Below are 12,503 nucleotides of genomic sequence, written 5' to 3' on the forward strand. Positions count from 1 at the left end.
TTTCTATCAGACCAGTTTTTTGTTTTATGCTTCCATTGTCTGTGAAATTGAAGTCAAACTAAGTAGATGGTTGCTCAACTTCCGTGTTTCCAGAGAACTTGTGGGAAATTTTAAAGAATTATTTTACCTAAAAGCATCTCAGCAGCAACTTGAGAGGACAGAGCAAATAATGGATAAAATAACTTTTAAATGTAACTACAAATGCAGATTATGGATTTTCAATGACACATCCAAATAAGGAAAAATATTGTTGGGGTTTTTTTTATCCAGGAGTACTGAAGCATTTTATATACTGAAGCATTTTTCTCTAATATTTGCTTGATTGCTTATATCTTTCTCTGTTACTGTCTGAACTTGTTTTGCAGCTGGTATTCTCCTGAGAGGAGAGTTCTCATAATACTGCTGTCCCTGTATAGCACTTCTGTGACACTCTAATAGTTACATTACAAAATAGCGATTCAGGAAATATTCTTCCCAGAATGTAACAGCCCATTAATACCATTATTAAAACAAACAAAAGGCAAAAGCAAAGCAAATAGGCAGATTCTCTTTCTTTAGAATTTATGAAGACAGGGATTTTCTTTTCTGAATCTTTCCACATTAGAAGGAAAAATAAAAATCTTAACATTGAATCACTTCCGTAGCATTGTATCTCTTCATTTATCTGTGTAGGATGAATTTCTGCCTTCTGAAGCTATTGTTTCTCTCTCCGAGTTCCTTGTAGTCCTCAAGAAATTTGTTTTCTGTGTATCTGCCCTGTTTTAAACAAATGCTTTTTCTCATTAATGGAAGCACTGAAGATGCTGACATTTGTTTCTTGCCCTCTCCCAGGAGTGGCTCACTTGTATGAGGAACAGAAGATGATTTTTTTCAAAACTATTCTGTTGGCTTTTCATTCAGTGAGGGACATGGCCATTTGCACCTCAACTTGAAAGAGTAAAAAGTGTTGCAGCGCTTTTTAGCACCTGACTTTACAGTCACGCTTATGCCTCACCCTTTGCTTTGTGCATGGGCTGGAGAGGTTTTGGTGGTGATTGAAAGAATTCAGAATCGGAGCACTGCTCAGCGTCCATCCTGGTTCTCTCATTAGTCTTTTGACATCTCCTCCAAACTGGAGATGATGTAAATGATGAAAAGCTTTTTTATTATTATTCTAAATTGTACAGTTAAATATTATTTAAAATAACTCAGTTTAAAGAAAAAAATGTTTAAGGAGGAAAAAAAATAAATCATAGAATGGTTTGGGTTGGAAGGCACCTTTATAGATCATCTAGTTCCAACCCTCTGGCCGTGGGCAGGGACACCTTCCACTAGACCAGGTTGCTCAAGGCCCCGTCCAGTCTGGCCTTGAACACTTCCAGGGAGGGGGCATACACAGCTTCTCTGGACAACCCATTCCAGTGCCGCCTCACACTCCGGAACAAAGTCTTCTCAGACTGGTTTACCTCTCGCACTTTTTCATTTGCTCCGAACTTAGACTTGATTTGTTCTCCTCCTTGGGTTCTGTTGATCTAAGTGGTTTTATGGCTACAGCCATCATCAAGACTTCCCAGGAGTCTTGATGAAGGCTGTAGCTCCTTCCCAGGAGGCTGTGCTTCAAGTTGTTTTTCTGATATCTAATGGTAATGTTAAGAATGCAGGAAATTCACTGCAGATGCTGTGCCTATCTCGTGTATCCCATCCAATCTATTGTGAACCTGGATAACTATCTCATCAGGCCCTGCAGAGCTCACCTCACACAAGTCAGAGAAAAGCAATGAGGTCAGTGCCAACACAGTCTGATTGCAAAACCCTTGTCAGTGGGACTGAGAATCTCCATGGCTTCACCTCTGCGAGACTGTGAATCTTAGATTTTTTTCAATAAAAGACATGAATGGAAAAGATTTTCTATTTTTCACCCAGAAATGAGGAGAACAAATGCTGAAAACTTCTCCTCAGCAAAACAACTCTCTTCCATGGGCATTTCAGCGCTGATTGTCCTCCACACTGAAGAATGTTGGACAACCAAGATCTGTCATTAAATTATCTTTGTTATTGCTACAGCTTTTTTGGAGACAAGCCTGTGCTAGCAATCAGGAAGCCTAAGCAGTTCTGATGCTCTTGGACCTTGTTCTGGCTACCCTGGAGAATTTAACAGCTAAATATATTCCCTCTAAAAAGTCTTTGGGGTTGTTGAAACACGTACAGAGTATGTATCATTGGCTGCTCGTTCTTGACAATGTCATGTAATTTTGATGTAGTCTTAGTAAATTGTAGAAACTGTTTGCTTTAGGAAGAGCTGTAAGCTCTTGTGGGAGGACAGAAGCACCAGAAGTGTAACATTAACATCCGTGCAGGATTTCAAACTTTCAGGAACTTCTCTTGAGATTTTCAAGCAGAACAAATTCAAACCCAGGCTTTGTTTATTAAGAGTGCATTGGAGCACTTTCTGCATCTCATTTTGTTGTATCTTTGTCTGTAACTATTTTTCCCCAGATGTACTGCTTTTATGATGTCCATCAGTATCAGGTTTGTGTTTCTTGTATTCATTTTGTATCATGTGTTTTTCTTTGTAGCTTACACCAGGTGCCATTCCCGTAGGTATTGGGTATTATGTTTGCAAAATTACTTTTTGTTTGAATTGTGTGCTTTATTTATTTATTTCCCCTGTCCTCCTTTGTTTTTCTCTGCCCTGTCATTGTTTCTGTGGGACTGGGGCTGTCACTTGTTTTGTGAAGCCTGCAAAGAGCCCTTTAAACACATTGGACCAAATTTATTTAGGGTATAAAGTTGTACCACGGTTATGTTGTAATTGCTTTGTGTTCATTAAGTAATTATTTGTCTTTCTAGAAATCTGAAGTACTACAAAAAAGGTTTTTTAAATTTAAAAAGTATCTACTAGACAGTTTGAAGTGTGTAAACCATGTCAGGTTTCAACTGCATGCTTGAAATGGTCCTTGTAGGTTGCATGTATACTCTTCTGTGTGAATTTTGATAGCTTTCTACTTAATACTATATGCTAAGCAATTAGTCAGAGACAAGCTATATGATCCAGTAATATAGTCAGAATTCAGAAGTCCAGACCCCAAAACAGTTTAAAAAATTAAAGTATTGGTAATAGCATTGGCAACATAGATGGATTGTTTGCCACAATCATTTTCTCTCACAGTATCTGCCACATAAATGTTCACGATTAAGTCGAACAGACTTTTAGTAGAAAATGTAAAAGCATAACCATGCAAAGATTAAGGAAATAAATTGCTTTGTAGGTCTGACATGCATGGAAGACAGTAGAAATAGGCATCGATTGCAGTAAAGGCGATTTAACTTACACGTTAGGATAAAATTTCTGATACAAGAATATCTAAGGGATAGGATAGATTACTTTGAAGTGTGTGGGATCTCCATCATTGGGTTTTTTCAAGAACAAATTAGGTAAAAAATAGTGTTTATTAGTGTTCAAAATGGCATGACAAGCAAGAACTGTAACAACCAACCAGTGTTTTTGTAAATTAAATTTTTAACCGACTTTGTAGTGTCTACACAGTGAAAAATTATTGGCAATTACCTTCTGTAATTTTTTATGGAAAAAAGAGATTGCTGTTTGCATTACTAGCTGTATAATGAATTTTAATTTTACTGAAAGCTGGCATAGTTGCAGCAAAGCTTTAGGCAATAGGAAACCACTCATTTGGAACACTGATGTTTCTTTCCCATAGCTTTCAGCAACTGAAATGTTTTTTTTATTTAACTAGTATAATCTTAGCCTTTCAAAACTTGTGCTTCAGAGTACTTTGGATTGCTGAAATAAGTTGCTCTTTTACCTTCTCTTGTACTAATCTGTTCTCGTAGTTGTTCGTTATGACACTTAGTGCATGTTGGAGTTAGCTCAAGTGTTCATGTCTGCTATACTATAGGTATTGGTGAACTTTCCAGTGGTCTGTTTTCTTTTTTTAATTACACAGGAATGACAATAATGACAGGGCAGGAGTTAACCTTCTAGAAGCCTTTTGGATTCAGGTTGAGAAAATGTTCAGGACAGAAGAACATCATGGGAGAATTTATTGAATGCAGCTATTCCTGACTGTAGCATGTTCTACTCTGTGTGGGGCAGGTTCTGTAGAATTATGTTGGAAAGTAGCTGGTAAAAATAATTCGAAGTTATGCCTTGTGCAGCCACTGGATTTTCTGTTATGTTTTATTCATGGTACTAGACTTCTGGTTCCTTATTTCCACATTATTTGGGGCAATTCAAAACAGTTTTTTATAGGACTCATTTCCCAGCCTGTTGTGTTTTTCCCACTCACATTTGCATTCCTGCTTTGTAATCTTACCTCATATAACAGAAATAAACTAAATAACTAACAACCGAGAGTAACTACATTGTCAGGTTAAATTAACCAGATTACATACGAGGACAGAGAAGTGTTTGCTGAAATACTGTAGGCAATAAAAGGTAACGTAATTTATTTTAAAATGTAATTTTAATATAGAGTGACCCTTGCAGTCTAATCGGTTTGATAACCCAATAGCATCTTTACAGCGATGGGGGAAGATGTTGAGATATTTCATCCTGGTCACAATCCATTTTTCTGTTATTTCAACAATACTGACATCCCAGAAAAATACCTTAATTTGTGGGGCTTTTTAGAACCACCAGGGCATACGAAGCTTAAACGCCCTTTTTGCCTGCTCTGTGCTGGCATCCAGCAGACTGCAGGGAAAGGACTAGTGGTTAGGAAGTCCATCTTGCAGCTTTGCATCCATCTGACAAGTTCACACTGGAAGGAACTGGCTTGAGATTCTGGACTTCGATTAATCTGTTCTACTCCCTGTGAATACAGTAATAACTTCTGATTCTGTCCATGGCAGAAAAATTCCTCCCCTTTTCTCTTAGCAGAGATTCCTTTTGCCCCAAAATTAATTTCAGTCTTTTTCCCCAGGGAACATTTCATTCTTCTTCCCCCTACTTATAATCTGCCAGCCATACTAGGAGAGAGGATGGAAATGGAAGGATGAGTTCCTGACTGGTTGCTCAGGGTATCTCACGAGGTGTTACCCTATCTTGATGTTGTTGCATGGTTTGGCATGCAGCATTAGGACTGCAGCACCACTCTTGGTGCTTGCCCAGCTGTACATGGAGTCATGCAGACCTGAAATCTGCGTTCCCGGCAGGCTACCTAGGGAAGGCATGAGTAACAAATTCACAATGCCTTGACGACTAGCCTTTTTTTTTTCTCTTTACTTTAAAATGTTACTTCCTATTGAAAATTATACCAGAATTGCTTTACTATGGTTTTCACCTGATCAACTGAGAGATCTGTAATTCTGCATCAATATATTTTGATTCTTTTGGAGACATAATAAGAATCTCCAAACAGCATCTATTTAGCCATATTCTTCAGCACATATGATGATCTTTTTTCATTGCATCAGCCAAACTGTTTTATTTTTCCATTAATCGAGATGAGTTTTGGTTTGTTTTTAATATGTTTGAAGACAAATACTTGAATCTAGCTTCTTATATTGATAAGTAATATTGGACTTAAAAAAGACTGTTTTAGTGATAAAAAACAAACTAGCAGATACAGGTATTTGTTTACCATTGGTTTACTTACTCTATAAGTTGAAGTGTATTTTTGATACATTTTTCATTATGAAGATCAGATTTTTAGATCAGCAGTGTTATTTTTATGTGGGGTTTTTTCCAGTTTTGTAGATTCAGTTAGTCACAGGATTTGTACTTTCTGCTTGTTTACTTTTCAACTAAAACAAGCACTTGCTTTGAGTAATTGGAAACTTAATGGTACATATGAATAAATATGAATATTATATAAATATAAATATTATATAAATATAAAATGCTCTGGTTTTAATATTGTTTAAAGACCAAGGATCCACAGCTCCATCTCTTTCTGAATGACTACAATACGTTTTTCACTGTGACTCCGAGTGGCATCACCCGCTACCTCACCCTGCTGCAGCCTGTTGACAGAGAAGTCCAGCAGCTTTATACCTTCTCGGTAAGCTAAACACATTTGGAAGCACATCGTTCATTGTTCAGAGCCAGTGTTGAAAAATTATTAGTTATAACATCATTGTAAATCATTAAAATGGCACAGAAGAAGACAAACTGTGGAGGAAGAGCAGCAGCAATACTGGGGAGCGGTAACTGGGGTAGTATGCTCTTCCAAAAGACATGTGTTTGGTTTAATAGCAACCTTTTAGATCCCACTACCAGCTTCATCTCCATGGTCCCTGGACTATATCCTGCTCCTCACCACCCTCCCATGACACAGTCTGACTCTTCTCTTTTGTACCTGCCCTGGCCTTTGAGGCCACCTTTGCCTTTTCTTTTCTTGGCCCTTGAGCTTGGAATATCATGCCTGTGTTGGCCTTTCTGCTCTATTTTGGTACAAAATAAAAAAGTAGGCTAACATAAACCACAGCCAGCAGTATTTAAAAAAGAAAAAAAAGAAAAAAAAAAAGCTTAAACGGACTTAATACTCCTTCAGGCATTTCCCAGTCTGTGAGTAAACATCTTAACAGCCCTAAAGCAATTTGCAAATGTGCTGTAGGGAAACCCTGTTCCTCTGCAGAGATTTCCAATCGATGCCTCCGCATTTTCTGTCCTTTTAGCATTTGAAAGGAGAGCTCAGATTTTCTCTATGGAATAAGTAGGCCTCTAGCTCTGTAAATCCCGCTCTTTGAGGTTTAACATGTATATAGCATCTCCTGTGCCTGGCCGTGCCCAGGCGAGACTTGCAGTGTCAGGTTTGTGTAGCTGTGGCCAGACCCTGCTCCTTGAGGGTGTTCAGCGCAGCTGGGGATGGGCTCTGCCTTTCCTGGCATTGTCTGTAGCTCAGATCCCAGCCCCAACCCTGGGAAACAGTTATTCACTCTCATTTCTGCTGCTAATCTGACACAGTATGTTTTAAAAGCATGGTTTCATTTTGCTTTTGCCCTGAGTCTTGTACAGTGCAAGCTCAAGCTCAGCTGAAGCCTCCAGTAATTGTAAGTGCAGACAAAAATGAAAAAAAAAATGCTGATTTTTAGTTGTCATACTGTATTTTCTCATAGTTGTAATTGTATTAAGGACATACCATTAAAATATGTTCCTATTCTGCTTTTTTTTTTATTTTACCCTGAAGATGACAGCTTCTGATGGTGTACAGGAGAGTATCCCAGTGACAGTCAATATCGTGGTGCTTGATGCAAATGATAATTCCCCGACCTTCTCCAATATATCATACAATGTCAAGATTTATACAGATATGAGGCCTGGGGAAGGCATTATAAAGGTAACTTCAGGTCTTTTATTAGCTTTGTTAACTCACTTTTTGTTTAGCAGTAGATGGTCTTGTTAATAGAAATTGGAAATGCACTGAAAGCAGCTGGAAATGAAGTTTGTGTATCTCATCTGCTTCATTAGTTACATAGCTATTTAAAAGTTGCTACAGTTCAACTATTTAATCTGAAGTTTTACAAAACCTTTTCATCTGAAAATTCTCAAAAGAAAAAAAAATATTCTCCGTTATTAATGGGATATTGAACTAAAACAGTTTAGTAGAACATAACCAGAAATGTTTTACCATGTCATAAAAACTTTTGGTTTTTATAGAAGCCGAAGTTGTTTGTTCGTAGAGCAAATGAGCAGTGAAATAAGAGTTGAATACAGGTCCAGAGAGAGAAGCAGTTTTAATTAAAGTTTGCAGGCACTGATTTATGTTTCTGCCCAGACTGGCTCTACTGAAGTTAATGGAAAAAGGCTTTTTTGGGTGATAATTCTTCTAAGATCTCAGCCATGCTCCTGAGTGCTTCCAGTCTAGATGAATGGGAAGGCAAGATGTTGTTAGTGGAGGTCAGGTTTCAAGGATGGTAGAAGGCAGTGGGAGTATGGGGGGAGGGGATTAATCAGATGGCTTAAGTAATAAAATACCATTTTCTGAAATGTAATCAGGGATTAAGCATTTGACGGTAGAAGTGATTTAACGGTATTAGGAAATAGTTCAGTCTCTGTTCTGGCATGTGCCCTACTTGAGCTGTAGTGACTTGCTGCATTTGCTAACTTTGGATCTTCATTAATGTTACTGTCGTCTTTTCATCAGTCAGGGCTACAAGTGCTTAAAATGCATCAGTGAGAGCCATGGGGACATTTTCAGCAAGATTTGAGGGCAAGAAAGAGTTTTAAACCTAATTAAGTTCCTTCAAGCTATGAACAAGACTGTGTGTGGAAAAAAAAAGAGAAACCAAATACTGTTGTTCTGAATGAGCAAAAGGCAGGTAGAGCTGTGTGTAGAGTTTGACATCAAGATCTGTATTTGCAACATCTCATGAACTCTTAACGCCCTGTATAAACATGTGGATTTTGCGAGTACGATATATTCACTTGATATATAAGGCAGAGATACACACAGTGCAGAAAAAACTTAAATCAAGTTTTTTTTTTCTTCAAGCATAAGCACTCTAGTCCAAAAATGAATCATCAGGGTTATCACATGGCCTTTGTTGTACAGGGCATCAGGCAAAGTAGTGTGCTATGGATTTTAAGTATCTGAGTATCTAAATTGTTTTTCCTCTTAAAGAAGGTGCATGTGCCAGAAAGCACAAGGCAGAAGATGTTGCTAAATGGGATTGCAGCATGAGTGAAAAGAATGGTTTCAGTACCCAAGGTTGGCCTTAAGGATGCTCTGAGCTGCCTGAGTTGTGTTTATGATACTTGGGATGAAGTAGAGCAGCTACTGTGCTTTTCTAAAACAGCTGCTATGCTAAAGTACTTTAGTGTTCAAAGGGAATGTGATGTTCTGAGGGTTTATGCTTTCTGGTGTTTCAACTGCAAATATTTTTCAGACCCTGGAGGCATGCAAAGAGCAGGAGTACAAAGTCTTCAGTAAATTGTTCGTTCTGAGAAAAAGCAAGTTCAAATGCTCTGCAAGTCCATCTGTGTTAGCCCGTGCCACCAGAATTAGTTTAGCAGAGACACAGATTACTTCTTTGTGAGCAGGTTTGCTCTGAGAGACTATTATGTTCCTGTTCCTCCACTGCCCATCATAGCTTTTGCCTTTTGCCTTCCTACACTGATGCTGTGTAACTGCTTCTATAAAGAGCATCCATCAGATCAATGATATTATGCAGGTTAGAAACATTGCAAGGACAAAAAAAGCATAGGGGCAGAAATACTAAGAAGAAAAATATAGATGTGAATATTGTGCAGAGCATTTGAACTTAGCTAATGCCTGAAGTAGATCTGGAACAGGTCCCTTGTAGAATGACATTGTGAAGTTGGAAATGAGTAGTGGGGAAGTCAGGCTTTTAAACTAGCCTTTGTTTAAAATTACTTTGGAAAACATAAGAGTTCTGAGAGCAAGTTTTTTTCCCTCCTCCACACTTCTGTCTGCAAGGTCAACACATGGTTACTTTCAGACTATGTGAGTTTATAATGTGGTCGGAGGTGGAGGGTAGATAATTCTGGCTGTTGTGAGAGAGGGGTTGTTTTTCAGCTAATCTTACGTTGCCACATGATCTGAGTTTATAAGCAAACTGACATAAAAAAAGCTAAGAGTCATCTTAGATTTCTGAATAGTGTGATAATGCCAGTAATAATAATATTAGGCTGCTGGGGTATTTGGAAAGTTGGTCACCTTGTTATTTTTCCCAGGCTGCAGGAGTCTTTCATTCAGTGTTACAGGAGTGTGAGAGAAGGGATTTGTCTTGTGGGATTATGAATAGCCACAAAATCTGTGGTACCAAGAATGCCCATGGGCTTCCTTAGGCCGGGAAGGTAGATATGTGCTGCCTAATCAGTGTTTGCTTTTGCTTTATAAAAATCTTCTTAAATGAAAAACAGACTTTTAATTTTTTTTAAACTGCTAATACAGTGATTTTGATGAAATACTTAGCTTATTGTCTGTATGCGGAACAAACAAATCTTGTGACCCTGTCTCATCATTGGTTTAAGAATCAGTTGACATTCTCTGCTGTGAGATGACGATCAGTTGTGATATTTTCCAGAGGAAAATGACCTGGGTCAGACATGATTAGTCCGTAAAAAAAATTTTCTCTGATCAGAGAAAATAGGGTAGAAAAAGAACACTTACCTCAGTGAATCTGTATAATCTCATAATTATTTACACATAAGCACTGGCTTGCACTTAAATCTCTATCGAGACTTATTTTCAGAGATGATGAAGAAAATATTTCCTTTATGAAGTATGTCGTCTTGCTACAAAAATGCAAATTTCTGGTATAGCAGTACAAGTGCTGTCATGTAGTTGCCATTTTGCTTTTATTATCCTGAGGGTAATAGGGGATTAAGATCCTTTTTCTTTTTTCTCTCAGTGCAGTTGCGTGAAAATGTACAAATAACCCCAGTTTGTGCTTGGTTGTTGTCCCATTTTGTGGGAAATTATTTTGATTTTTACTCCTGAAAAAACACTCCAAACATAATAATTAATAGTTTAGATTGTGTTTGCTGTCTGGTACACTCTTAAAAAAAAGTAAATTAAAAAAATCCTTGGGTTCTGCTTGAAAATTACCACAAATAGCAGGAAAAAATTATTAATTACAAGTGAAATTCAATTTTTTTATTTCCATTTTTTTCCCCCCTGTGGGTGGTTAAAGTAAGGCATTTCCTTACTTTACGTGTTGCCTTTAAGAGAAGTGAGCAAAACAGTGGAAATAAATGTGTGCTACTGAGTTGCATTGGTTTCATCTGGGAGCCTGGTAGTGGTGGGTAACCTACTTTTGCCTGCCAGTTGTATATTAGCTGCAGCTTTGCATGGCTGCTTGTGTATTTTTTCAGAAAGTTGGTGGGTATCATGACAGAGGAGCTTGCCTCCTTTGTAGGAACAACCTCCCCCCCACTTTCTGAGGATGCAGAGGGGAGCATGAAATCTCTGCTCCCTGACTTCTTGGGCAGGGACTGTGGCAGTACCATTGGGGTGCTGAAAACTGATTTGGTCTGGAAAGTTTTTGTTTCTATTGTCTACTCAGAGTACTTGTGAGATTGTCTGAGGCCTTCATTGAGGAGAGTATTTGCTCAGTTAAGTTTAAATGTCTGTATACTATGTCCCTTTCAGCTTGAGACTTCATCTGATTTTTCCTTCTGCTTTTATAGGTATTTTACTGTGCTCCCTGAGAGACACAGTAGCCAGTTGAGAAATCTGTAATTTAAAACAGTTAAATGTGTGGTAAATAATAATTATCACTAGAAAGACTTATTAATAGTAAATCTATTAAAGTACTTAATTCCTTATTTTTTATATTATTATAATTTTGCTGTCATTTTCCACTTTTCTGTTAGTACTCTCTTCCTGTGATTCAGATATTTAAACTAGTTACGCATTGATGGTTGGAGTCTGCAGCAGTAGTGCAATAACATTTCTCATAAATAATTTAAATCCACTCTGTTTCTTTAGATATCTTTCACTTCTATACACAGCATGAACTGTGCAGGGCACAGGGAATCCTGAGCAAGAAAATGAGAGAGCTGAGAAGGGGCAGAGGATGGCAAAAAACGTTATTCACCTAAATCTTTGCGTAAATTTGCCTGAAGGTGAAAGACTTCCTTGGCCTATGAAGAGATTTTATGTATGTTCTCTTCACAGAAAACTCCTGAACTGGCCTTAAGAAGTATATGCTCCTCTTATCCTGCTTTAAATCTATCAAACCAAAATAACCTATTTTAATTTATCTATGTGTCTTAATTTGTAACTCATTTCCTGTTGCAGAGGTATGACCAATGTGAAAGGGCTTTCTTACAGGAACAACTGAACAACTCCATGACTGACAATGGAAAATAAGCTATGCAGTGGATTAGTGCGTTACCTGTTCACCTTGTGCGAGCTAAAACCATTCTACCTAATATCACCAGTGCAAGTTAATTTGGAGATCCTGCCTCAGGTCTTGGTTACGCAGAGCACTTCAGACATCACAGCATAAATGGCCATTGCACAGAAGGTCAGAAATGAAAGCAAAAAGATAAAACATGGTAAAACTACAGGCAGTAAATTTTCTATCACTTATTTCTTGCTCGCAGTAGAATTAGTCTTGAGCGGTAACAGTGCTTTCAATTGTACACAGGGACAAATTTTATTTAGACCCATTAAATAAATAGCTCCTTTGGGACTGTTTTGTCGTTACCTCAAATGCGGCTTCTCAGTGCTGGATCACTTTGTCTCTTTTAAGCAGGTTTTTTTCATTCCCTGCACACACACGTGTGACTCGAGACATCTTTGCATACAGATGCATACTAAACTATGTATTAAAGGCACGTTTGGCTATTTGAAGCTTGGCATATACTCATGGTTTACAGCTCTTAAACATGCATCTTGCAGTAAAGCCACAGAACAACTTTGAGGATATCTTTTACAAAGTCATCTCTGAACCATACTTAAGGTTTTATTTATGTGGTTATTTGCAAACCTCTGCCTTCAGTCCATCAGCATACTAATTTCTAACTACAGAGTAAACTTTATTAGCAGAAACAGAAAACAAAACTGGGTTATGTTTGTATTTCTTTGTAA

General features: G+C 37.8%; 1 protein-coding gene across 22 annotated transcripts in view; it reads left to right on the forward strand.

The window, feature by feature from the left end:
- PCDH15 (protocadherin related 15) overlaps positions 1-12,503 on the forward strand; it is a 1,100,829-nt gene that overhangs the window by 886,286 nt on the left and 202,040 nt on the right. For all 22 annotated transcript variants that reach the window (XM_075423218.1, XM_075423232.1, XM_075423229.1 and 19 more), the window contains 2 exons: positions 5,868-6,002; positions 7,131-7,280. In XM_075423218.1, coding sequence (XP_075279333.1) covers positions 5,868-6,002; positions 7,131-7,280 — 285 coding nt within the window. The remainder of the gene's footprint in view (positions 1-5,867; positions 6,003-7,130; positions 7,281-12,503) is intronic.

Source organism: Opisthocomus hoazin, chromosome 6, assembly GCF_030867145.1.
Source record: "Opisthocomus hoazin isolate bOpiHoa1 chromosome 6, bOpiHoa1.hap1, whole genome shotgun sequence".
NCBI classification, from domain to species: Eukaryota; Metazoa; Chordata; class Aves; order Opisthocomiformes; family Opisthocomidae; genus Opisthocomus; species Opisthocomus hoazin.